At 47.0% G+C, this 26398-nt stretch overlaps 1 protein-coding gene across 12 annotated transcripts in view; it reads right to left on the minus strand.

Annotated features, from left to right (window-relative positions):
- Trappc9 (trafficking protein particle complex subunit 9) overlaps window positions 1-26398 on the minus strand; it is a 477026-nt gene that overhangs the window by 193830 nt on the left and 256798 nt on the right. For 3 of the 12 annotated variants that reach the window (XM_063263584.1, XM_063263585.1, XM_063263583.1), the window contains one exon: window positions 1-20363. This exon is cut by the window's left edge and continues 14019 nt beyond it. The exons of the other annotated variants lie outside the window; for them this stretch is intronic. In XM_063263584.1, the coding sequence (XP_063119654.1) occupies window positions 19905-20363 (459 nt within the window). In that variant the 3' untranslated portion in view covers window positions 1-19904. The remainder of the gene's footprint in view (window positions 20364-26398) is intronic. 12 annotated transcript variants of the gene reach the window in all.

The raw sequence follows: 26398 nt of genomic DNA on the forward strand, positions 1-26398 counted from the left end.
GAAAATAATATTTCTGCCCATTTGGCACTGCAGGTGCCAATATGCAGGCTTGGGACTCCTGGAAGGCAGGAAGCAGGCACAGATCACACCTGAAATTCTGTGTTAAGCATTAAATTTTCCAATCTAGAGAGAGTTGATAGACGTATGAGAAACTGACATATATACCCTGGAGGCTGAAGGGCAGCCAAGGCACTGTTTGGAGAGAGAGTAAAAAAAGGAACTCTTTAGATTCTTACTCTGGAAGTTTGGCAAACACTGGGCCAAACCACAGTACTGAGTCCCAGCCACAGTACAAGCAGGCAGCACTGGAATCCATACAGGACATTCCTCCAGGGCCAGAGATACTTTTGACTAAGAAGAAAGGACAAGGCATCACAGCCAGGATGAGCTCGACACACAGAAAGCTATCCTGTTTGCTGTAGTACAGTAAAGGCTGATGCTTGGCAGTTCCAAAAATGGTATCCATGGGCTGTTTCCTACATCGGGGGGAAAGTTCCCATCTTATCCATCAACCACAGCTCTCCTTTCTGTGTGCACAGACCAGATAGGCCACAGAAGGCTGCAGATACCAGCAGTCAGAGGGCAGCATTTCTTCTGACAAGAAGGAAGACCTTGGCCATACAGCGTTCAGCACCATGTCCAACCACATGTTGGATTACAAGGGCATCTTGGAACTAAATTCCCATTTCCTTTTCACACTGTTAAAATCTATTCAGAACTAAGGTGCTGACTGGCTCCAAAGCAGCCTTGTATTCTGTGTTTGAAGATGAGCCCCTTGCTATTCATCTATTACCTTGGCCTCCTGGCCTCTAAACTGGGGCAGTGATGATGCAGAGGCTAAGGAGGCTCTTGATCATCCCACCTGTTCAGTGTCCATGCTCAATAGAGTCCCCCTCCTCTAAGCACCTCCCCGGGGCCATGGGCATGCTGCTGAGATTAGATACCAACGGGCCAGGGTTCGTGTTTGCCAGCAAACAGGACTTCTCTCTGGGAGTCCAGAATTTCCCCCATTCCACAATACATGGTTCTGTTAGTGGTCAGACCCTTGTAAATGAAGTCTGAATTGCCAAGCGGGGGATTGGGAAGACATGAGACAGCAGGGAGAGTAAAGACATCAGAAGATAAGTCCTTAGACCACAAGAGACCTGGGCTGGAGGGAGGATAGCTGGGGAAGATGCAGGGATGGTTACCAGATGGCTGTAGGCTCCTCGGAACAGTGACCGTGCTCCACTTCATGATTTCCCCATGGTCGGCCAGTAAAAAGCCCTGGAAATGCCCTGAATTGAACTGCACAAGTGGACATATGCTGGAAAAAGACCTATGCGCTCCCAACAGCAGGCAAAGGCAAAGTGGGAGAGCCCCCTCCCCCGCCAAGTGACTCTCAGAATTTTAATTGGATTTGCTCTAAATTACAGTTTGTAAATAGGTCACAGAAAATAAATTAACTAGGAAGTAATTACATGGAGGATAAAAGTATCAAGAGTTTATTTAACACCTAGGATATGTTGGGCCTAGATTAAAAAAAAGAGCAGCTCGGGAACACATTTGTGTGGGTGTATGAGTGATTATGCGTGTGAGTGTGTGTGTGACTGTGTGTGTGTGTGTGTGTGTGTGTGTGAGTGTATGTGTTTGAGTATATAAGTCTGTGAGTGCATGTGAGTTTGAGTATGTGAGTGTATGAGTGTATGTTTGTGAGTGTGTGGAGTATATGAATGTGTGAGAGTGTGTGTGTGTGTATGTGTGTTTGAGGATGTGAGTGTGTTTGAATAAGTGTGTGTGTGGGAGTGTATTGTGTGAGTATGTGTGAGTATGTGAGTGTGTGTATGAGTTAAAGTGTGTGTGTGTGTATGTGTATGTCGTTGAGTGTGTACGTCTTTGAGGATATGAGGATGTGAGTGTGTATTTGAGTATGTGAGTATGTGAGTGTATGAGTTTAAGTGTGTATGTGAGTGAGCATGTATATGTGTTTGAGGATATGAGGATTTGTGAGTGTGTATTTGAGTATGTGAGTGTGTGAGTGTGAGTATGTATGCCCTCGAAAGTGTGTGCACACATGTGCATCCCTGGCTAAACAGCTCGGCATAATGAACACCTGCACCATCTTACATGTCTTGTACGTGGTTGTGGTGGGGAGTGTCTGAGAGGAAGTGTGCATGCTGTATGCAATTGTACACTTTGTTGTATCTGTCATACAACAGACATCTGTGTACTTGGTATTCAGAGGGTTCTGGAATCAATCCTGCATAAAGGCTGAAGCAAATGTGTGCTTAATGGGTTAGTGATGTGGGTATCACTGGTCCCTGACAGAGTGAACTGTAGTAGAGGGGATTCAGTTGTTCTCCCCAAACATGGACATGATGAAGTCTAGTGACACAGCCCCATTTTTGGCTCTCTGTACATATATGGGGAGCACATCTGGCCCTACACCGCAAATATCCAAGAAGGAACATTTGGATGTACAGGAGGGAGAGTTTTTCACTGGCACAAAAGACAGGGGAGTGTGCACTTGCTAAGGCAACTGACTTACTGCTTCTGGACTTTCACTTACAGTGTGTGACCTTCTGTTGGAACTGCCAGTTCCTTTGGGTATCCAAGTTCCTAGCCATCAATGACAAAGGTGGCTTGGTTTTCAGATCTCCAGGGCTGGCTATGGGCCTTAGGGGAATGGAACTGCCTGAGGATGTCACAGCAGTGGTCTGGGGAGGTGACTCAGAGCTATTGTAGAGAAAAATACGGAAGCTGGGTCAATGGCTCAGTGGTAAAGTACTTGCCTTAATGGTTTAAGGAACTGAGTTCAATCCCCAGCACCCATACAAAAGGTCAGTTATGGTGGCATGTACTTAAAATGATAGAGAGGGTTCTCAAGGCTCACTAGCCAGGGGGCTCACTAGACAGGCAGCCTTATCCAAACTCTGTGGAAGCCTTACCATTAAAAAAAAAAAAAAGGGTGTGTGCAGGTACATACATATCAACACAGGCGCGCGCGCGCGCGCGCGCGCGTGCACACACACACACACACACACACACACACACACACACACACACACACAAAACTTACTATACAACTGAAACTAAGGGAAGTACAGAGAGAACAGGAGGGAAGTGAAGGCCCCACCTTCTGCTGTGATTGGCTGTAAAGCCGCCTGTGGTGATTTCAATGAGAATGGCCCTCATTTGTTTGGTCCCTAGGTGGTAGACTGTTATGGGGACAATCAGGAGGTTGAGCTTGTTGGAGTAGGTGTGTCATTGGGCCTGGGCTTAAAGTTTCAAAAGTCACTTTTTCTCTGCCTCCTGCTTATGAATCAAGACATAAGCTCTCAGCTACTGCACCAGCAATATGCCCGCCTGCCTGCCCGCCCACCTGCCTGCCCGCCCACCGCCTGCCTGCCTGCCTGCCCGCCCACCGCCTGCCTCTCTGCCTGCCCGCCTGCCCGCCCGCCTGCTATCCCGCCTTCCCGCAGGCCCGCCCGCCCGCCCACCTGCCTGCCACTATGGTCATGGACTCGCCCTCCGAGACTGCAAACAAACCCTCAAGTTAAACACTTTTTTAAGTCAGTTGTGTTGGTCATGATGCCTCTTCACAGCAATAGAACAGTGACTAAGACAGAAGTTGGTACCAGGGACTGGGGCATGGCCGTGACAGGCTTGGACACGCTGATTTTGAGACTCTGAACTAGTAAAGTAGTGCAATGCTGTAAGAGGAGCTTAATGTGCTATCCTCTTAGGAGCGCAGAAGACAGTGGAGCTACGGACGATGTGGGGGAATATGGATGTCCAGCTCAAGAGGTTTCAGGGGCGAAAAAATATTAACAAGGGTCAGTGAGACAACACTTGTGCTATTTTGGCAAAGAATATGGCAGCATTTTACCCTTGACCTAAGCATCTGCCTAAGGATTAATCGAGTTTTGTACTAATTTCATAAGCAGAGAAGGTTTCAAGATGGCCTAGTATTGACTGTGTCGTGTGATTATTAGTACTGTTATGCAGATCTACAATGGAAAAGGGGCAAACAGGGCAAAAAGAATCAAAATATAGAGTCCGAGGAGAAAAAGGACAACAGGAATGTAATGTTGAAGCCAAGTCTTATGCTCAAGGAGATGATAAATTCAAAAAAAGATTTGATGCTGCATGCGGAAAAAACGGAGTGGTGCCCTCAGGGCAAGGACACACGCAGCTAATCCTGCAACCTATGAGAAGAAAAGTCCTGAAGGATTTCCTTCCCCTAAAAAAGAACTTCAGAAGACATTTTATGCAAATGAAATTCGAGGAGGTCATATTCCAGTCCTTCCCGTTCCTGCAGACAGCAGAATTTGGCAGAATTGGCCACATGGCAAAAGGGATATGGACTCTTCCTCTGTAGTCAAGGAAGTCACCAGGTCAGGTGTGTGTCCTGGGAGTCCCTGCATGGTGGGCTGGAGAGACCATTCCATGAAGCTGTGAAAGTGAGGCCTGGAGTATATTGGAGACCCCAAGACGCTGGAGACGCCAGAGTCCTGGGATGTTTTCTGAGCAGAGTTGCATGCAGGAAGTGGAATCAGTCCAAAAGAGAGAAGTGTGTTGCTAGAACACAACAAAGCTGGCAGGAGTGAGAGATCCAAAGCGTCACCTGAGTCAGGAATTGGAGTTTGCCCCGCTGGGTTTCAGTCTTCCTTAGTCCTGTATTTCCCCGCCATGCTCCCTTCCCTAGCTTGTGAAGAGTAATGTGTAATCTGAGCTTTGCTATGTTGGAAGCATAGCGTCACTTCTTTATTTTACTAGGAGTTACAGTTAAGAAATTGCCTTGAGTATCATAAGGAAGTTTGAACTTTTAAATCGTCTTGAGAGTGAAATGCTATGGAGACTTTTGAAATTAGACTGAATGGTTTTTGAATTATGATATGGCTACAAGCCTGTTGGGGCCAGAAAGTAGAAATGGTAGTTTGAACAGGAAATATTCTCCATGGGCTCCTATATATGTGAATGTCTGGTCCTTAATTGGCAGAACACTTTCGGAAAGGATCGGGAGGTGTGGCCTTATTGGAGGAGGTGTGTCACTTTGAGCTTACGCGTGAGCTGTGGATCATATGTTAGCGCTGAGCTACTACTGCAGTCCCATGCCTTGTCTGCCTGCTGCCACACTTCCCACCAGGATGGTCATGGACTCGCCCACTGAAACTGTGAGTAAGCCCCAATTAAATGTTATCTTATAAAAGAAAGTTGCCTTGGTCATGATGTCTCTTCACAGTAATAGAAAAGTAACTAAGATATCACCGATGCTACATGCCACTCAAAAGGCCGAGCCAGCAGCTGAAGGGGAGGAGTCCTCTGCATCCGCAGGATGGACTTGGGAATCTTGCTCACTTGTGAACTAGTTTTTACTTTCAGGGATATTACTATTACTCACATTCATCATTCTAAAGAACAGTTCCAACCTAGCCTCCCGATGTATGCTGGGTGAAGCCAGAATGGGCGATCACCTATATTATGAACTTCTGAGATCAAAATCACTTAATTAGTCCATTTGTATTTTGCAGGCAGCAATCAAAGCGTAATTAAGTTTACCACAAACAGCACCTAGCTGGACACATGTTCAAGCCTCCCTCCTAACAGTGCTTCGTTTGGTACCGCAATCTAGCTTTGCCTAATAAATTAAATCAGTGAGTCTTAACTACCTGAATTATGCATGAACCTTTTGGTGTCAATGCTAGTTTGATTATTTAATTTGTGTTACTATATTGAGTAATTCACCCTTGAATTTCCCTTGCATACACAATATATTGGGAATAAAGAACATTAGAAGCAAAAGTGGGATTTTTTTTTAAAGCAATGCAGAGGAAATGGCTTTCTGAAATGCAGGCGCTAACTGGCTGTGCCATAGTCCCTAGCACACACAAGTGTCTGCCAGGCCCTGGACTCAGCAGACATACCTGTGGACAAGAGAAATGCTCATGTCCTCTACCCAGAGACCACTGAGCTCACGGAGCTGCTTAAGAGTGTGAAGTGTAATGGCAGAACCCATGATGTATTGACAGAGAAGCAGTTCTGCCCAGTTCTACGACTGGCCCAACACAGCGGACAGCGGTAACAGTGATAAGAATGGACTCCAACTCAAGAGGAAAAGGCGGACTTAAGCTTCAGAGTTAGCACAAACTGCTCAGAACCTCAGCAGATGAAGAAGTTAAGGCCTTAATCTATACCTCTAGAGTAATGGTAATGTGCCTCCCCCTGAAGTCATCGGGGTATGGAACATGGGCAAAACAGCAGGAGATAAGCACTCTGAACTCAGACAAGACAAAGCAATATGGCGTCCATCACAGTTTGGGTGTGTGTTGCTCCTCCACGTTCGCACGCTCAGAGCTTGGTGCTGAGTGTCAGTGGAACTGTTAGGAGTTGATCAGACTGTGGAGATTCCACCAACCCCAAGGAGAGAGCAGGACTGAGACCATCTCTCTGTCTCTCTCTGCCACAAAGCAAGGAGACTGCACATGCTGGGCTCCTTCTGCACATGAATAAACAACCCTCCTTGTTAAGTGATCCAGTCTTGGGTATTTCACTAAAGCAACACAAGACAGACTAATGCATCTTTTAAAGAATGCATGATATGTTGGTATATAAATGAGCCACATGCCACCAAAAATGATTCTTTTGATTGACATTTAACTTGCCCTAATCTCTGGGAAGAATCTTTATGTATGTCTTCTTCCTTTGGTTTTGAATTGTTTTAAATGGAAGCATAGGATTCCACAATAGAATAGGTCGTCATTCTACAGAACTGGACCAGATTACACAGGCAGCAGAAACTGAAAGATATCAGTCTCCCCACATCTTGACCAGTACTGGCATAATATAAAATAAGCTCATCTATGCATATACATAGTTATGCAGTATATACATTCGTATATAATGGTAGCTTAAAGTAATGTAATATTTTTTTAAAATAATTAATATTTAATTAGCAATTACCAAGGGAGGAAATGTTTAGTAAGCCAGACCATTCTTGCTCCACAGTAAAAGGGAAACAGGCTAACTAGAGGAAACATATTGATCCTTGGGGCTCTGGTCCCCTTTGTGCCTGCCTCTGGGTGTCTGGAGGCGAAATTGGCTAGGCGTATAGTGCACCTAACACCCCTTCAAGCTGTAGTTCCTTTCTGCCACTGGGCTACTCTGAACAATGCAGATACCTCACTCAGGCTCCTGGAAGGATTCAGAGGATGAGATAGGCTGCCCTGAACAAAACCTTGTCATCCTGACAAGAGAACTAAGACGTTTCAAAGGCTACACACTAGGTCAGTGACTAGCAGGGGACAGGAAAAGATAAAACATCACAGTGTAGCACGTGATCAACATAAGGATAGCCCAGAGGGTCCTCTCAAGAGATACAAGCAGCACAGTGGAAAAGCTGCAGAAATGACAGATCAGAGCTAGGTCTGGCTGCCTGAGAATTCTACTCTATTGTGACTGTGTCGATGTGGTCACAGATATGACTTTGTCAAAACTCACTAAACCAAGCAACAGCAAGATTCAACAGGTGTTATTACACGAAATTAAAAAGCTCTGTACAGCAAAGCAAACCATGAAGCAGGGAGATCAATATAGAGTGTCTATTTAAAAAAAAACTTGCAGAGTTAAATGTAAGACAAAGAAAGTATCTAATCGATAAAAAGGCAAAGGAACACAGTTTCCAAAACTTAAAAATGCAAATGGCCAATAAATATAGAAAATGTTCAGCATCCTTATCCATCAGGGAAATGAAATTAAAACCACACTCAGATTCCATTTCTTCTTGATGAGAATGGCTATCATCAAGAAGAAAAATGCCATCAACCACTGGGAAGGATGCAGGTGGAAAAGAGAGCCTCATTCCCTGGAGGTAGGAACAGGAACTGGAGCCACCACCATGGAGGCTGAACATCGTACGATCCAGCTATACCACTCCTGCATACAGACCTACAGAAATCTATGTCTGCGCACCAGAGAGACCTGCACACCCGTGTTTACTGCTGCACCTCTCATAAGAGCCAAGATACAGGATGAGCTGAGCATCCACCAACAGGGAAGCAGATAAAGAAGACGTAGTGCGTATCTACTGAGGAGTTCTCACCAGCTGCCAGCAGAACGGAATCAACATTATCGGGAAAACAGATGGAGTTAGAGATCATCATGTTTAGTGAAAGAAGCCAGACCCAGAAGGAAAAATATTACCTTTTCCCTCATGTTAATACACAAAGGTAGAAGGAAGTCTAGGAAGGGAATAGGAAGAGGTCTAAAGGGAGGAGGGGGAACAAGAGAGGAAGAGTAATGAGGGTGGTATGGAATACCACATAGGACATTTCCTCTCAGAGACAAATCTAGATTTAACATCATGTATTACATATACATGCAAATGGCCATAACAATACGGGTACAAACACACACACACACACACACACACACACACACAATCAGTTAATTTATGATATGCCATGACTAGTTCAAAGGTTGGGTACTCCTAAACCTTCCCCTGCTAGCAAAAGTGCCCCTCCCACACTCCTGAAACTCCTAAACCTTCCCCTGCTACTCCAGGCCCAATCGGGGAAATGGCCAGTGGCCATCCACTCTATCCTTTCCCTTGTTCCTAGCATGTGCAAATCCAAAGGTCCCACTTCAGTCTGCCTGCCCAGCCATTGGCCGTTGGCTCTTTATTGATCAATCAAAAACCAATCAGGGACAAGGGCCTTCAGCATTTGGACATGCAGATTCCTGATTTTGGGGACAAGATTAATTCAAAGCATTAGAACCAATCCCCAACACCTGCTTCCTGACTGTCCAAAAGAGACTCTGATGAATGAATCAAAAGGGGAAATCCTCTCATATTCAGTACAATGACTGATAGAGAGGGGACATGAGGGTTTCTCCAGGAAGGCGGAATGGACTCTAGCATGTGTTGTTGTGAAATCATCAGCACCTTAGTGTTGAGATTCTCATACCTGTTCAAGTTAAAGACAAGTGACTGGAAATCACCACTGTTATCCTTCCCGATATCCTTGTCGGGGAAGGGAAGAGATGGGGTGGGTAGAGAATGATGAGGGGCTGACAACTGCAGAAGCCACACCAGAAGGATATAGAGGACTCACTGCACAGCTCTGCCCCTTCGTTAGCTCCAAGTTCCATGTATTGAATTGTTAACGTCTTAATCATCTACCGGGTCCCAGACACGCACTTTCATGTCTGTCCTCTCACTGACTCCTCATATGAGGCAAGTTTGTTGTGCACATGGAGACAATAGTATAGCTGTCACTACTTTGCAAAAGAGTCCTGGTCCCCTTTGTCCCTATTGCTCCTATCCAAAGAAGGTCTCAGTACCAGGGACTCAGACCATGGAGAAGGTGCAAAGTATCGAGGAAAAAATGGTGATGTGGTTTCCTGGGGCAGTGTGGATGGGCAGGCAGTGCATGTCCCCAGAGCTAACCACCGTCTTCTACACCTTCAGCCAGATATACCTGGAAAAGGCAGATAAGACCTGCTCTAACCCCCAGAGCCTGGCAGCCCCAGTTTACACCCATGCTCAAACCTTGGCTTCAGCTGCCCTGTGAGTGAAACGTGGGAAGACTGTCCCTGAAGACCAGGGTCCCTGGAAAGGAGACGCACAGAAAGTCATCACCTGGGCTATGGAGCAGGTATGTGGCTTTCTCCACAACACCCCAAGATCCTGCATAATGGGAGAAAGTGCACAAGGAGGAAAATGCTGGCATTGGTGTGTACCACCAGGCTCGCTTCCCACATGTTTCATAACCAATTTCCTCTTTAAGGAAATAGACCACCAGGCTACAAAACATCCACAAGATTGCAACTCATTATATTATGAGTTTCATGTGGGAGCAGGCCACAGCTCCTGCTTTCTAGAAACTGGGTGCAGGGCACTCTGGCTCTCCTTATGATTGCTGTCTTTGCAGTCACTGATTGGGAAGAGCTAACTATAAGAACAGAATCTCTTCTGAGAGTCACTTCTAACATGGTGACGAAAAGGGCGATGCTGTGCCCACAGCAAGAGAATACTTGATCTCCTTCGAGCTCTGTGCCTACAAGGAACTCCCAGACACCACCTGCCAATCTGAGGGGCAGTTGCCCAAGGAAAGAGAGTAGGGAGCCATTTGTCAGGCTGCCCTCAGGTACTACATATCACTATGATGATCTGTATTGAGAAAATAGTCTGACTGTCATTCTTGGAAGGTAGGTCAACTAGCCACACCCCTTGATGATGTCACTTGCATGGTGAGTGCCCACAAGAGCCTATCCTCACTAGCACCTTCCCCTGCTGATCTGCTGTTGTACATCACACGGGGCTTACTGAACTGTGTTTACAAAGTCAGAATGGCATTCATGCCCTCTTTTATCAAGCCACGATATAGAAATGATCAACCATCAAAAACACCAGAGACGAAGGAAGAAGAGAGTGGAGGTGGGGATGGGGCCTTTAGGTCAAGCACGTCTTCTGCATGTGACTCTTAGTGACCAGCTCAACTTAGAGGCAGCAATACCCAGGTCTTACTGCTTACTGTAGGATTTGATATAGTCATGAAGACCAGCTTTGTGGTCACAAGAAAACCTCAACTTCAATGTCCTCCACAGCCATGACCAAGCTGGTAGTCTCTAACTTCAGGCATTTGTGTCAACTACTTTAGACACCAGTCACAATCTGCAGAGAAAGTTTTGTGTGTGTGTGTGTGTGTGTGTGTGTGTGTGTGTGTGTGTGTGTGTGTGTGATATGACAGCTATATTTTGGATTTTTAAGTCTCTCCCAAGGTCCATATGCTAAAATCTTGATCTCCAACTTGACATCTGGGGTGTATCAGGTTTCAAGTCTTTGCCCTAAAAGGTACTGTGGGAGCATGACCCTTCCCATTCTCCCCTTCTCAAGGAAGTGAGAAGCTTTGTTCCACCAAGGCTCCCTACCGTGATGTCACCCCTCACAGACCTGAAAGCAGAGAGACAACAATCAGAGGCTGGAAATGCCAAAGCTGTTAACCAGGATACATTCTTCATTTATAAGATGATTATATCAAGTATTTGTTAGAATGTTTTAAAAGTTCACATCTTTAGATACATACATATAATATCTCCCCATTACCCGAAAGCACACTGGACACTCAGTAGCAAATGGATGAATGGATGAAGGATGAATGTGCACAATTCATGCTTTTAAGGAAAATATAGCTTAATGGAAGACAGGAATATAAACAGGATCCAAAGGCTTTCTGGTTTTCTCAACGACTCACAGAAAAAAAGGTTTGAAGGAACACGTGTTATAGGACCCCCTATTTCAAAGAACTCACCCCGAAGCCACAGATGGAGCCCAGGGCCAAGGCTGGCCAGAGAAGGGTCTGGGAGGAGCTCCTGACCGTGTGGGAAGTCAGGTGAAGAGGCCAATACCACAGAGTAGACATCAGAGATGCTTCCTGAACAATGCGCAGGCCAGCTGAAGTGGGAGGGACAGGTGCACTGGGAGGTGAGGGGAGGCATTCCAGACAGAGGAACAATGTGGCAAGCTCAGAGGCAGAAGGGCCTAGCAAACCTGACGTCAAGAGCAGGGGTCCCTGGGGGCTGAAAGTAAAAACAAAACCCCTCCTCTAATAAGAGCTGGAGAACTGAGTCTTGCGCTTGGCTATGGTAACAGGATGGGACCACTGTACAAAAATACTCACCTCAAGATGCCTTCAACACCTTACTTTCAAAGAGAGGAGACACTGTCTGCCACTCAACCTGTAGATGATGAAGCATTCCCTCCTGCCTTTGAATCTCTCTACATCGAATATAAATTTTTATGGAACTTTGAAGTCATTTTTAGAAGAAAATATATTTTACATGAAAAGCAAGAAGTAAAGTACACACCCAGCAGCAAACCACTGAACTGAGAACGGGACCCACGTTGAAGGAATCAGAGAAAGGACTGGAAGAGGTTGAAGGGGCTCGAGACCCCATATGAACAACAATGCCAACCAACCAGAGCTTCCAGGGACTAAGCTACTACCCAAAGACTATACCTGGACTGACCCTGGGCTCCAACCTCATAGGTAGCAATAAATAGCCTAGTAAGATCACCAGTGGAAGGGGAAGCCCTTGGTCCTGCCAAGACTGAACCCCCAGTGAATGTGATTGTTGCGGGGAGGGTGGTAATGGGGGGAGGATGGGGAGGGGAAGCCCATAGAGAAGGGGAGGGGGAGGGGTTAGGGGGATGTTGGCCCGGAAACCAGGAAGGGGAATAACAATCGAAATATAAATAAGAAATACTCAAGTTAAGAAAGATTAAAAAAAAAAAAAAGTAAAGTACAAATGAGATGGACACTTGCAGCAGGGCTCAGGCACCCTAGGAAGATACTTCTCTCCTTAAAGCCTGGGCTGGTCAGCACCTCTGACCCCATCCAGACCTCAGTTTAGTAACCTGTGGGGTTAAAACAGGATGTAAGTCCAGGGATAAGGCTGAATGGGGAAGGGGGCAGACTGGACAAAGCATCCATGGCAAGGTCAACAGGTGGTAGGTCCAGCATTCACACCCACTGCAGGACGAGGCAGCCCAGAATCTGTTAGGTGCAGCACAGAACCACAAGGTGTTCATCCAGGTAGACAGGAGGCAGGACCCCTTAGAACTCAGTGAAAATAGAATCAGATGTTGTAAATTCGTCTCTGGTTCCTCCATTAAAGCATTATCAGTCACACAGCCACCAATGAAGGGGGAACCAGAACCATATTCTTTGGGGGGTGGGGTGGGAAATGTTGGGTGTGTTTAGTTCACTCTATGTTTCTCATTGTGTGGCATCCTCACAGGAGCCTAGAGAAGGAGATAAAACAAGGACCCAAACAGCACTTGATGCTCTCCACAGCACCTGGTCCTATCTTTTTTGCAGGGCAGCCTGCCTACCTCTGACCACTCAGGCCCCAACACTCTGTGCAGACAGCATTCCCTCACAGAATTGGGAATTTAATGAAAGGGAAGAATCCTTAACCTAGAAAGGGTGTTGTTGGTAGAAGAAAGGGCATTAGAGCATTCTAGCCCTTTTCCTCCTTATCTGAAATTTGAGTTCTTATCTGTCCCTTGTGAGAGCCCCGAGCTCTGGTTATCAGGGCCAACAGCCCCCTGAAAGCCGAATGTTCTGATGACCTGGGCTGAGTAGCAAATTTTTGCTAAAAACTTAAAAGGAAGAAAGAATCTAAAACATGTATTAGACAGCAGTGCATCTTGTAAGGAGGAAAGCATGTTGAACTCCTGGTGATTCAAAGCTTCCTCTACACAAAAGAGCCCCATTACCTCTTGCCTGGTACTGGCAGATTGGAGACAGACCCACCCCCAAAGCTCAGACAGACAGGGCATTCTCATCTCCCAAATAACAAAGGCAGGTAAGAGAGGGGCCCATCAGCAGCAGAGCCTGAGATTTCCCTGCATTTTAACAACCTAATTACCATTACAGGAGTGACAGATGCGTGAAAGGGGCAAGAAGTCAAGGATTACTGAGTACTAAATTTGAAAATACTGCTTCAAATAAATAGCCCAGCCCTTGACAAAATGTTATTAATTTTGTATTTTTGTTCACTCAATATTCCTATTAATTTTCCTGCTTCAAAAAAAAATTGCAAAAGACAAACCATTCTCCCCTCCATGCACACTTTTGTTAAAAAGAAATCTAAATGTTCTGATTTAGTTCAAGCCTACAAAATTATATATTTTCAGCTGAGTCCACATAGGTCTGAGGTTATAAAAGGAAAGTCCATTGCTGGGGAGGGAGGGGAACAAGTACCTTCAGACACAGCTGGTAGCTCTGGTTCTTCTGGAAAGCAATTTGACAGCAAGTACCTAAGGACTTAAGATGTTTGTAGCTTCTAAGTCACTATACCTCTGAGAATCCTCAGAAGACTTCGTCAAAGTCTTTCCACGGGGCAAAGTATGTTTATCACAACACAGTTTATAAAATCAGTGAAAAAGAAAACAGTAGCTAAATGCCCAACGAGAGAGAGAGAAAGCGAGAGAGAGAGAGAGAGAGAGAGAGAGAGAGAGAGAGAGAGGAAGAGAGAGAGGGGGGCTCGTCAGAACATAAACAATAAAATTAGGATGAATGCTGATTGAAACTAAGAAATGAGACCATCAGAGGAGGGAAGCAAGAAACCAAACAAACACCCAGCATTCAGAGCACGTAACCTGGAAGCCAAGCCTTGCACTGCGCCACCATAAGATCATGCGTAAGATCATGCGGACCACTTCCTTCTCTGTTCTTCCATTCCTGTATGAGGCAGGGCCATTTTAACGAACAGCTTGGAATATCACCTACCATGAAGGTGGCACTCAAGAACGTGTAAAAAAGATGTAAACAAATATGCAAAACCAAGGCCGGGTGTTTGTTCTTTGCTTTTCCTCCAACCGTTTTAATATCTTCTAAACTAAACGTATTCTACTGTTGTAAAAGAAATGAATGTCAACAAAGGTAAAACGGACCACTAAAATATCCTGAATGGATGGTACAGTGATGTTTTTATCACGATTGCTTCAGTCTGTTGCTGCCTTAGATGGGAGCCAGCTATTCTGAATGCACAGAAAATGGCTACCTCCATGGCTAAGAGTCTCCCATACTGCTACAGAAACTGCACAATGCTTAAGGGCCTGCATCTGAGATCTAGCCCTGAAGTTTCCTTTCCAGAAGGACAGCATGAACCGGGGAGGTAGCAGTGACAGTTGTGCCTACCCCCGGGGGCAGTGCTGCTCTCTCCATCACAGGCAGGATGAGATCCCCAAGGCCCTTATCAGTGAACAGTAATGAAAAGGCTTTATTATTGGCCACAAGGCACATCTGTCTGTGTTTCCTGGTTCTAGGATTCTCAACCTGAGGATCTTGATCCCTTTGGGGTAGTAGCAGATATCTGCATATAGGATATTTACATTATGATTCATAACAGTAGCAGAATTACAGTTATAAAGTAGCAATGAAAATAATTTTATGGCTGGGGGGTCATCACAACATGAGGAACTGTATTACAGGGTTGGAGCATTAGGAACCCACTGCTTTAGAGGCTATGATAACCAACATCTTTCCCTGCCTTGGGGAAGTTTACCAAGAACCAGAAAGTGCCAGACACAGAACTAAGCTGTGGCCTAGTATCTCCTATTTCATCCCATGCAAAGCATCCTGGAAGCAGGCTTGTCGAGATGCCCATCCTACAGAAAGGAAACTGAGGTCAGGAGAGGTATGGGAACTTGTCCAGCAGGAAGGCTGGTGTAACAGCTAGGGTGAGGCCAGAGCCTGGGTCTTGGCCTATCACTCTGCTAGCTCTCTGTCTGGCTTGTCTGTGGCCAAAGTACATGTAGATAGAGGGTGGCAGCATACTGATGTGTCGCTATAGACCTTGAAAGGGCAAACCTTATCTCATCCTTGGTGGGTAGAACACTCTAGGGACCAGCAGAGACTATGTGACTGAGACTCCAGGCACCCAGCACTACTTCTGACAATGCAACACCCACCACACATGACTGTGTCACACGTTGGGCTCTCTTCATAATGTTGTTTAAAGAAAAAAAATACAATTTAAAAAAAAAAAAAGATTGGAATGACTGGTGTGAAAAAGGCGAATTCCAACCTTCTCTGTTTACCATATGGATAAATCATCACTTTCTGATGCAGAGAACATGTTCCTTAAAGGAGACTCTCTAAATGCTCTCCTGAAAAGAACTGCTTCGACAGTTGCTGGACCAGAGTGTGAGAGCTCTGGATGCCAATGGAGGGGGTGTAAGGCTTCAGGTTCCAGCGTATGGCTGGCCCATCTACTCTATTTCAAAGTGAGCCATCTTGTTCTTGTTCTGCCCAAGCCCCCACTGCCACTTACAGAGGAAAGGGCCACACTGCTGACCAAAAGCAGGTCTTCCTCCATAACTCCAAGAACAGCTGGTACCTGGCTAACCCTACCCTGATGTGAGGCCCCAAGGCAAAGCCAGGTCTTGTCTCCAGCATATTATCTATCCTTCCTTCCTCCATCCGCTGTGAAAAGCATGTCTTCCTCTCCAAAGCCTGACAGAATTCTCTTCTGAGTCCAAGGCCTTGTAACTCAGACAACCCACCCCATCTTGCCATCCCCTTGAATCACTGACACCTCATAGAAGGGGAAGATGGTAGAAAAGAAGTAAGGGTGAAGATGGCCAGGTTTCCATATTCACTGCTGAGGGGATGGCTTTCCCTGCCTGAAGCATGCAGCAGCCTGAGGATCAGCACACCTCCCTCAAAGAAAATACAGATGATCTGGAAACACAGCTAGCTGTGGCTAAGGTCAAATCTCACAGAGGTGTGCAGCACAGGTGGGAGACAGGCAGACCTAAAGAAAGATCAGAACACGAGAATAAAGACAGAGAGAGTGGGTGGGGGTGTAAATTGCTGAGGCCAAGCCTCAGATTCTTCTAGGCAAAGTCAATCGAAGCCATGTGGCTCTTAGGTCCCACTTCCCCTGTACCCTCCCATGGCTGGCTCCCAAAGTTCCTGCATACCTTTGCCCACCCGATGAGTTCGGTCTGCTTCTCATGCACTTCCCTTCAGCCAAAGATTCTGCTCTGCCCTTTGCTGTGGAACCCTCTAGAGCAGTGGTTTTCAAACTTCCTAACGTTGTGACCTTTTAATACAATTCCTCATGTTGTGCTGACCCCAACCATAGAACTATTTTTGTTGTTACTTCACAACGGTAATTTTGCTCTTGTTATGAATTGTAACGTAAATATCTGACATGCAGAAGTTCTGATACCTGATCCTGTGAAAGGGTTGCTCAATCCCCAGAGGTTAAGAACCACTGCTGTAGAGCTGAGGCCTTCTGTGTACTCCCGCCATAGCCACTCTAACAAGGCCTGTGCTCGTGCACACAACCAACAACAGTAGCACTTTTGGCTTTTCTTCCCGGGCCTTCGGGAGATCTCTGCTTGGTTCTCTGTTTTCACAGTGGCTTCTCCTCAAACTGCTGCACCAACTTTTCTCCAGGCCCAGCCTACATGGCCTATGGGAGATGCCCATTGTTCTCCATTCATGCCTCCTGGCTGTACAATTTCACCCTTCTCTTTCTACCCACAGACTCAAGAGCAAGCACACCATTCATGGTCTTGTATGACATCCCGGTACCTCAGGCTCTGACTTCCCAGCTCTTTGAGAACCTAGCACCCATGTAATGCCTAGGCTGTTATTTCTGCCTGAAAGATTTCTGCTCATCTATCCTCTTTGAGCTAGCCTGTGCCTCACAGTGCTACATGCCTACTTCTCTTCCTAGAAGAGCTGTACTCAGCACTCATTTTCCTGTTCACTCCATCACTTTCCCTCTCCCACTAAGCCGTAAGTCTGTGCTCACAGGATTCTGTTTGTCTTGAACATCCTGCTCTATGCTTAAACCCTTAAAACCTGACACGGGTAACCCAGTTAGTATTTAGTGACTGCCTTGTTGTATAGGAAATGTAGAAATTTGTCCCCTAACAGGCAGCTACCCTCAAACAAAAGCGTTCTTAATGACAATTGAACAGGTACTTAGAGGCTGTGTTTGCTAGGAAACGCCACTCCTCACCCAGGTACACAGGTTTACAGCTTGGTCCCCACCTATTCTCTGTCTTCTTTACTGTGGATCACCTGCTTATCTTATAGGCTGAATGCACAGAGCTAATGTCACTGTCCCAAACCTGTAGCCACAGTCTCAGAGGACAGACTACCCCCAGAGGAGGGCAGCTGTCCACAGGGCAAGACTACACTGGAGGACAGACGCAATCACTTCCTGAGGACCAGTTTGCACGATCGACACTAAGGACTTTCAGGACCTGACCTGAGACAGGCATGAATGGGGACTCTTACTTACGTAATGTTAATGAGCACCTCCTGCCTTGTGACTTTGTCCCTCTGTTTAAACCAAAAGTTCACATCAATGTCACAAAGACAGGCTTGGGATCGCTGGATCACCCAACATGGTCACACTGAATACATCTCTCTGCCTCTCACCATCACTTGCATCTTTAATTGACCTATTAGAAGAGGCAACCAAGCCTAGCCTGTTCTCTACCGGCTACAAATTCCAGTTACAATAAGAATCACACTTAGAAAGTCAAGCAACCTTGGAATAAATGGATATGTCAAGGGCAGGCCGTGAGCACGCCTCTCCTTCAGAGAAAGGAGGCCAGAGAGCTTGTGAAATCGTGAACTCAGGACATCATCAATGTCATAAAATTTAGCAGATGAGGTGGAGGGGAGAAAGAGAAGGGAGGAGTGCAGTGGGGGTGGGGGCGTACCGCATGCTTGTTTTTCCTAACAAGAATTAATTAGGGAGGGGGTGGGGACACTGACGAGATAGCTCTTAAGAAGGTTAAGAGTTTATACTCTGTTCCTGCAGAGGACCTGAGTTCTGGAGTTTGGTTCTCAGCCCTCAGCTCAAACAGCTTATAACCAACTGTAGCCTCATCCAATGGAGATCCAATGCCTCTGACAGGCATGAGCGCTCACATGCACATGTGCATATATAGACACTCTTATTTTAAATACATGTATGGAGTGACGTCGAATTGCATGAAGTGCTCCTCTGCTGATACGGCTCTCATCCACGCGGTGTGTGGCCAACACAATGGTAATGACTGCTGTCCCTGGGAGCTAGAATAGGTCGTTTTCTTCTGGTGATCTTTCTCTAGGGCTTGTCTTTTTAAATAATTTTTGATAGGCAAATGACAATAATACACATGTAATAACAAGAACATACAGAACAATGTTTGGATCCACACAAATACTCAGCAGTGATCAGTCAGGGACTTGGCACCTTAAAACTTGGATTCCTGCTGCACTGGATGTCCAGGCCTCCTCCTGACTGCTGAGAGACACTGCATTGTTCTTAGCAACGTCAGCCCCGTTGTGTGGTTTATTCCTCCTGATTGTAATTTCCCAGGTGTCAGTTTAGCCCTGTGCCCTGGCCACCACAAGCTGTGAGATCGACTTAGTTAGGGTCCACATATGAGTAAGATGGTGCAGTGTTTGTCATTCTGTGCCTGGCTGATTTCATGTGACATAGTGTCATGTGCTACACAGATAAAGCATGTGCTACGGACTGACCCATCCTATCACACGTTTTAGGATTACACCCTCTTCTGCAGCTGCATAGTATCCTGTTGTGCACATATTACACATAGCATTCATCTTGTTCATCCTATGAGGAACATTCAAGTTGCCTTCATACCAGGCCTTTGTGAACAGTGCTGCAGGAGGATTGCTGGATCATGAAGTCGTTCTATTGTTAGTTTTCCACAGTGGCTACAATAATCGACCTTACCACCCAAAGTGTAATGAGCAACCTTATCTTAGCACTCTTGCCAACACCCACTATACCTTGTCTTTTTGATGGTGGCCATTTTGATGGCTTGATGGGCATCTTCATGTGGTTTTGACTCACAGCTCCCTGAGAGCAAGTGAGGCCCAGCATTTAAAGACAGAAAACCTGTAATGCCATCCCCTGTTGTCAGTGGCAAGTAAGTCCCCTCTGCGCTATGGTGGCTTGGCTCCCTTACAATCCCCCTCACACTGCTGATGCCCAGCCAAGCTTGCTGTTCTTCCTCTCACTTACCCTAAATCCTAACTCAGAAGCCATTTGCTGCCCATCGCCTACCCTGATATAGCCTCCATACCAAGCTCCCTAGGTCAGAGCCCATGAGGAGTTCAGGAGGCCAAGTGCTTGCCCTTCAGAGGTCAGAAAGGCCATAGGTACACACACTATATACCTGGGCCCATATCAATCAGGCCCTGGATGTGCCGGTGACACACATAGACAGTCCCAGTCAGTAGAACTCAGGTGCACACTAACAGGCCTTCTGTGACTGTGTGCCAAGCTGCATAAAATGAGCTTGATGTTGTCCCCAGGGTGAAGCCTTTTTCCTGGGAGCTTTCTGCATATAAACTAGGCAAGGACCATGGCTGTCACAGCTGCCTTCCCACCAGCCTCCCCATGGAGGGCCAGCATACAAGAGAAGCTCTGTGTGTGATGGACAAGGAGACTTGAGACCTCATGTTTAGAAACACACCCCCATTTACTCCATCGGAGCAGGACAGGAACACTGCTGCGTCTGTCCAGCACTGGAACACATGCAGGTTGGCAGGGTTTGAAGTCCACTGGGCACTGCCATATGAACATAGGTTCTGCCCCTTGTGAAGGAAAGACCCACAGTGCCACATACATCTGTCAGCACGGCTGCCTGCCCCCTCCAGCAGCTCCAACAGCAGCAAGGACAACAGCTGCTCAGAGCTACAGGGACTCCGCTCCTCATGGGTTCTGCGCTGATAGTAAACATGCATCAGAGAGGAATCTGCTGCTGCTGCTTCCTCCCCTTCTTTCTCCTCTTCCTCTTCTTCTTCTTTCCCGGCATGAAACAGCTGCCGCTTTTTAAAAAAAAAAAAAATGTCCTCATGATTTTATCTCCTCTGGCTGCGTCACCAGGTGACTCATTCCCAGTTTCCCTGGGAGACCAGAGGATGGGGCTAATCCAAGTAATTCCTTGTTTACTGGTCATCCAGGTTGTGCAAGTTCAACAGTAGGACACCTGCACACTTCATCACTGGCCCTGAAAACTATCATCCCCCTCTTCAGGTGACCTGTCCTGCCCCAATGTGAAAAGGGACAGACCAGACCAGTCCAGGCTGTGGTGGGCAAACGGTTACACAGCAGACTTGGTCCCACTGACTGCAGGCTACGCCGCGGTGGTTCTGTGCCTGCACGGAGGATGCAGCCAGCTTGGGGCAGAGCACAGGGATCCCATTCCTACAACAGACTGAACTTATATGACTGTTGTTAACTGGGTGCTAAGAGAAAGAAGGGTCAGGACCTCAGAGATCAAAGCCCGGCTGATGGACACACTGCCCAGAGAAAGAGACGGAGCCTAAACAGGAGAATGACTCCTGTGAAGTTCAAATGCTAGATAGGAGTCCACCCCACCCCACCCCTTTGCCATGAAAATCAGAGCCCGATGAAATTCCCAAGTCTGTAGCCAGGCAACAGATCCCCTTACCTATACCCACCCTCCTGTCCCAGGTACTCCCTCTCCTGTCCCCACCTCCCCATGTCTCCCTAGAGAATCTGCCTCCATTCCGTTCCGTGTACCTGCTGTAACTCTGCTAAACTTTCTATCCCAGGGTGAAACTAGAGCCTGATACACACAAACACCTAACAGAAGTGGGTAAGAGACCAGCAGGGGAAGGATGAACCAACAGTTGTGACTCTTGGAGTCCCAAACACATTCCCAGGAGAGTAGGCTCAGAGGAACAACCCTGGGCACCATGCTCTGATGAGTAGCCACTCTGATGCCTCTACCCTTGGGGTATCAAACTCTTGCTGCCAAGGGTGTTTCCGACAGAAACCACAAGGTTCTCCTGGAGAGATGATGGAAAGCCTCCTTATGACAAAGTTGCAGAGGGAAAGAGCTAATATTGGGGAAATAATTAACTATGGTGATCTAGATAAGCGGAGATGAAAGACACAGGAAGTGGGGAGGGGTGAAGTGGAGTCAACAGGCCTCTGAAGTCGGCTTCAAAGGCTTCTCATCTGCCGCTCTGCCCTCTGCGTAAGTTACAAAAATAACAGAGAGCTGAAAAACTCGGGGCTAGCAATGCCCCCATCCAGCAGTCTCAATCAACTGCCAGGGACTAAGGCAAACCCCGGCTCAGCTCCCAAGGTCTTCCATAGCTGCCCCATCTCACCTCCAGTGAGTCTCATAATCCTGTCCCAGAACCCTGGCCAGCCCCACCTTAAGTCTCCATGACTCCCTTAATCCATCAGCCTTCTTTCCTGATGGCCAGCTCCAGCTACTCCACAGAGCTTCTCCCGCCAAACACCACTGCCTGTAGACAAACACGTGATTTCCGTGACCTTCAGAATTTGGGCTTTGTGTGCTATTCCTTTTCTTAGTTCACGAAGGAGAAAAGCCGTGTCTGCAGAGTTGAGTGGCGTAACCACCAGCTAATGAACCTAAGAACCAAGAGCCACCTGTTCTCAACTCACCTGGTCCCTTCCCTGTGTGCATTGTGACCAAAGGTACCACTGGTCAGGTCAGAAACTGCCGAGACCCGGGGAAAGCTTTGGTAGACCTCAGTCTCGCCGTGTTTGCATCTCTGCAGTGATAAACATTCAGTGCTGGGTTTAGGAGGACAGACTGTGCGTAGGGAAGATCCAGAGTGTTGGCTCAGCGGGTATGAAAACCTGGATTGCGTAAGCCCCTTGCCAATCTGTCCAATTGGTGCCCAATAGTTACTTCATGATTGTGATAGAAGTGTCACTTGGCACATAGACTGCACTTCAGCCCTCACCGCTGTGTTCTGCAAAAATTCCTCCCGGTGTCAACATTGACTTGTGTACAGAGGACACTCAGTTCTCTTTTCTAAAACCTGAGCTGTGGACCTTGCCCTGGCTCCTCTCTAGCACGTGTCCCCTGCAAGTGGCTTCCTTGTAGGAAGGTACCATCTAGTGGATTTATGCATCAACCATGTCCTTGTCCCAACTTGAAGAGGCCAAGTGATGTCCACCAAACAGTACCCTGAATGACAAATGCTCCAGATCCAACAGATGGGAACCCTCTGTGGTTCACGTGTGATGCTGGGGAACCATGTCACATGTGATGCTGGGTCACAGTGGGACCATCATGGGTAGAGATGGAAATGAACCCTAAGACATAGGCATCTGCCTGACCACACTATGGCGCTGGGCTTAAAAACTATCTGCAGCCACAGTTCTGAGTTCCTGGTTCTCTGTCAGCTGCATGTTCTTGCTTGCAAAATTCCCTCAGGCCACATACTTATATACACTATGAAGAGTCCTCTGGGCAATCCCAGCTAGCCAGGGCAGCTTTTATAGTGACCTTCTGTTTTGTGTGCCTTCCATTCCCCTCAGAGGCTCGGGAGCTAAGAGATAGCTTTGTCTGGCCTTTTTTTCCATCGTTACTATGAGTTACGCTGTTGTCTAATACTCTTGTAACCACCTATAGCCTGAGGATCCACTTGTTCTACATCTACCCCTCTGAGCTCAAACCTACTGAATATCTGAGAAAAGACCAGTGATAGGCAGTTTCCTGCAAAGTGCACCTGCAGGGGACTGCCCACCCATGTAGCACTGGGGACAGTCACCTGCCACTTCTCACCTTCCACTCCACAGATGAGGAAACTCTCATCTGGCTTCCCACCAACCTATCAGCCAGCCCAGAGGGCCTGTTTGCTTGCACAGGCAAGCAAGGTGTGAACAGGCCAGGCTGACTCCTGGGGAAGTGAAATATCACTTGGCACCACACTCAGGACCCTCAGGGCTCCCACCGACCACCACTCAGGTCAGACGCAACCAAAGGACGGGTTTGAAAAGAAAACACGGTGCCTTGAACACCAGGTAGCCAGACTCTTGACACTATCCTTGGCACTCCATACTGAAGTAGTCAAAACAGTGGGAACAGTGGCCAGCGGCCCAACAGTGGTGTGGGAAGGAGCAAGAGAGAGGGAGGGGTCAGTCACAAGAGAAGAGAGAGGAGTCGGTGGTAAGGAAAGAAAAGTCCTTAAGAACAAGGGTCCTGTTTACACTGCTGTACATTCTAGCAAGGAGCTTAAGCCTGACCAACAGGATGGCCATCAGCTCCACAACTCCATATACGGCCGATCTCTATACATGAAGCTTGGTGGGCGCAGGCCTCCTACAATTCTTGGGTTTTAGTCCGCTCCACTCCCAGCCTCATAAACCACGTTCAGGAATCCTCCTTACTAGCTCCCTGTCCAGAGACCAAATGAGGATATCTCGGCAGACACCTCGCCAGAAACTGTCAGGTGATCAACCGAGGTACAGCCTATCTTATTCTATTTTCATTATTTTAGCATTTTTAAAACAGCACTGAAATAGGCGCGGCTTTAGTCAGGTTGCCAGAAGCCCAATGTGGCAGTCATCTTACAAAGCAGGTCTTCTCTTTTGAGATGCCAAACCACTGAGTTCCTTTTATAGTCACACATCACGCTGCATAGGCATCCGGGACACCAGGAGCATGAGAGACATGATCTACCCAGCTGTCTGACTGAAGACCTAAGCAGCTCTTCAATGCAACGGCTAACACAGGAGAGAAAGCAGAATAAGCAAGGTCCACACCTGTCATACTAAGGATGTAAAGATCTTCCTTTGGCTGGGACTGAAAGCAGCCGTCCACGTGCACTAGAATGAGGCTCTCTCACCTTCCCAGCTTCCATATGAGACTGCCAGAAAGCAGCGAGTGACTGAAATCCTGAAGCAGATACACATTTGAACTACTTGAGAGCCGGGTAATGACTAAAGCTGTACAGTGCTTGCCCCAGAAACATGAAGACCAGAGTTTAACCGTAAAACCCACATTTTAAAAGCTGGATATGGCAGCATGTACTAAAATCCCATTATTACAGAGGCAGAGACAGGAGCATCCCTGGGGCTCCCTGGCCAGCCTTGTTGCCACAGGTGCATGCAGGCGTGCGCGCGCGTGCACGCGCGCACACACACACACACACACACACACAACACACAGAGCTGTCACATACACACACACATACACAGAGCTATCACATACATACACACACACTCACACACACACACAGAGCTGTCACATACACACACACTCACACTTACACACACAGAGCTGTCACATACACACACACAGAGCTATCACATACACACACACAGAGCTGTCACACACACATACACACACATACACACAGACAACAAACAGAGCTGTTACATACACACACACACACAACACACAGAGCTGTCACATACACACACACATACACAGAGCTATCACATACATACACACACACTCACACACACACAGAGAGCTGTCACATACACACACACTCACACTTACACACACACACATACACACACATACACACAGACAACAAACAGAGCTGTTACATACACACACACACTCACACACACACACAGAGCTGTCACATACACACACTCACACACACACACACAGACCTGTCACATACACACATATACACACAGACCTGTCACATACACACACACTCACACACACAGAGCTGTCACACACACACACACACACACACACACACACGGAGGTGTTACATACACACACACTCACACTTACACACACACAAACACACAGAGCTGTTACATACACACACACTCACACACACAAACAGAGCTGTCACATACACACACACACTCACACACACACACAAACACACAGAGCTGTTACATACACACACACTCACACACACAGAGCTGTCTCTCTCTCTCTCTCTCTCTCTCTCTCTCTCTCTCTCTCTCTCTCTCACACACACACACACACACACACAGAGCTGTTATCTTCAGCAAGCTAGGGTTTACAAAGACAGCAAGCAGGGATGAGAAAGGAGCAGGAGAGCCCATTTCTCCTAAACTCAGTATGGCTCTCTGGCCTCCAGCCAAAGGAGATCCAGGACATCTCCCTGTCCCTTACTGCAGTGAAGGACCTAACCTCCAAAGAACTTTCCGTGTTCCTCAAGAGGCACACTTGCAACATTTATTTATTGAAGATACAATATAACAAACACAAAGAATACATCACTGGACCAAATGGGGATCCCCTCCACAGGAAGCTTACCTAAAAGCAAGCGGGAAAGAGCACAAGCAAAAGACTGTATATAAGTATCTTGAGTACTGTGAGAAACTCAGGGAACTGGGGCAGGTGCTGGGAGGGAAGAGTGTGTCTACCATGCATGCCTTGTTGCAGCACTGACTACTGCATTATAGTTCAGCAAAACCTGTTGGAGGAGAGGAGGTAGCCTCACAGCTACTGGGAGAGAAACATTTCAAAAAGGTTTCCACAAAGACAATACGGTGGACACATACCCACATATTCCTTCGACCTGTTCAGCTAGGATGAGCTAGGGCTAAATATCAGGGGATGGGAAGGACTGGGATAAATGTGGGAGCAGAGGGAAGGATTTGGGACAGGTCATCAACAGCTCTCCTGCCATCGTAAGGACTGTGGGTTTTATTCTGAATAGCTAGAGAGGCACAGTTGGGGAAGTCTCACTTTGGTTTGAATGGGATTACTATAAACAACAGACTACTGGGGAAACACTAGGAACTAGTCTGGGAGCAAGCTAATTGTCTTGGAAGGGAAGAGTGTCGCTACAATACTTGCTACAGTACTTGCCTTGACGCTGGGTTATCAAGGTTTATAGTTCAACAAAGACCTGGCTGAGCCAAGGAGGCAGCCTTGTAGCTAGCTGAGGAAAAGCAGTTCAGAAGGAAAAATTTTCACAAAGACAGTAAGGTGGACATCTATTCCAAAACCTGTTCAGCTAGGATGGGATATGGACAGTGACAAAGGGAAGGAAGGAGGGGAGGGAAAGGCACAGGGGTGGAAGGAGGGAAGGGAAAGGCACAGGGGTGGAAAGAGGGGAGGGGAAGGCAC

This window comes from Rattus norvegicus, chromosome 7 (genome assembly GCF_036323735.1).
Source record: "Rattus norvegicus strain BN/NHsdMcwi chromosome 7, GRCr8, whole genome shotgun sequence".
Lineage (NCBI taxonomy): Eukaryota > Metazoa > Chordata > Mammalia > Rodentia > Muridae > Rattus > Rattus norvegicus.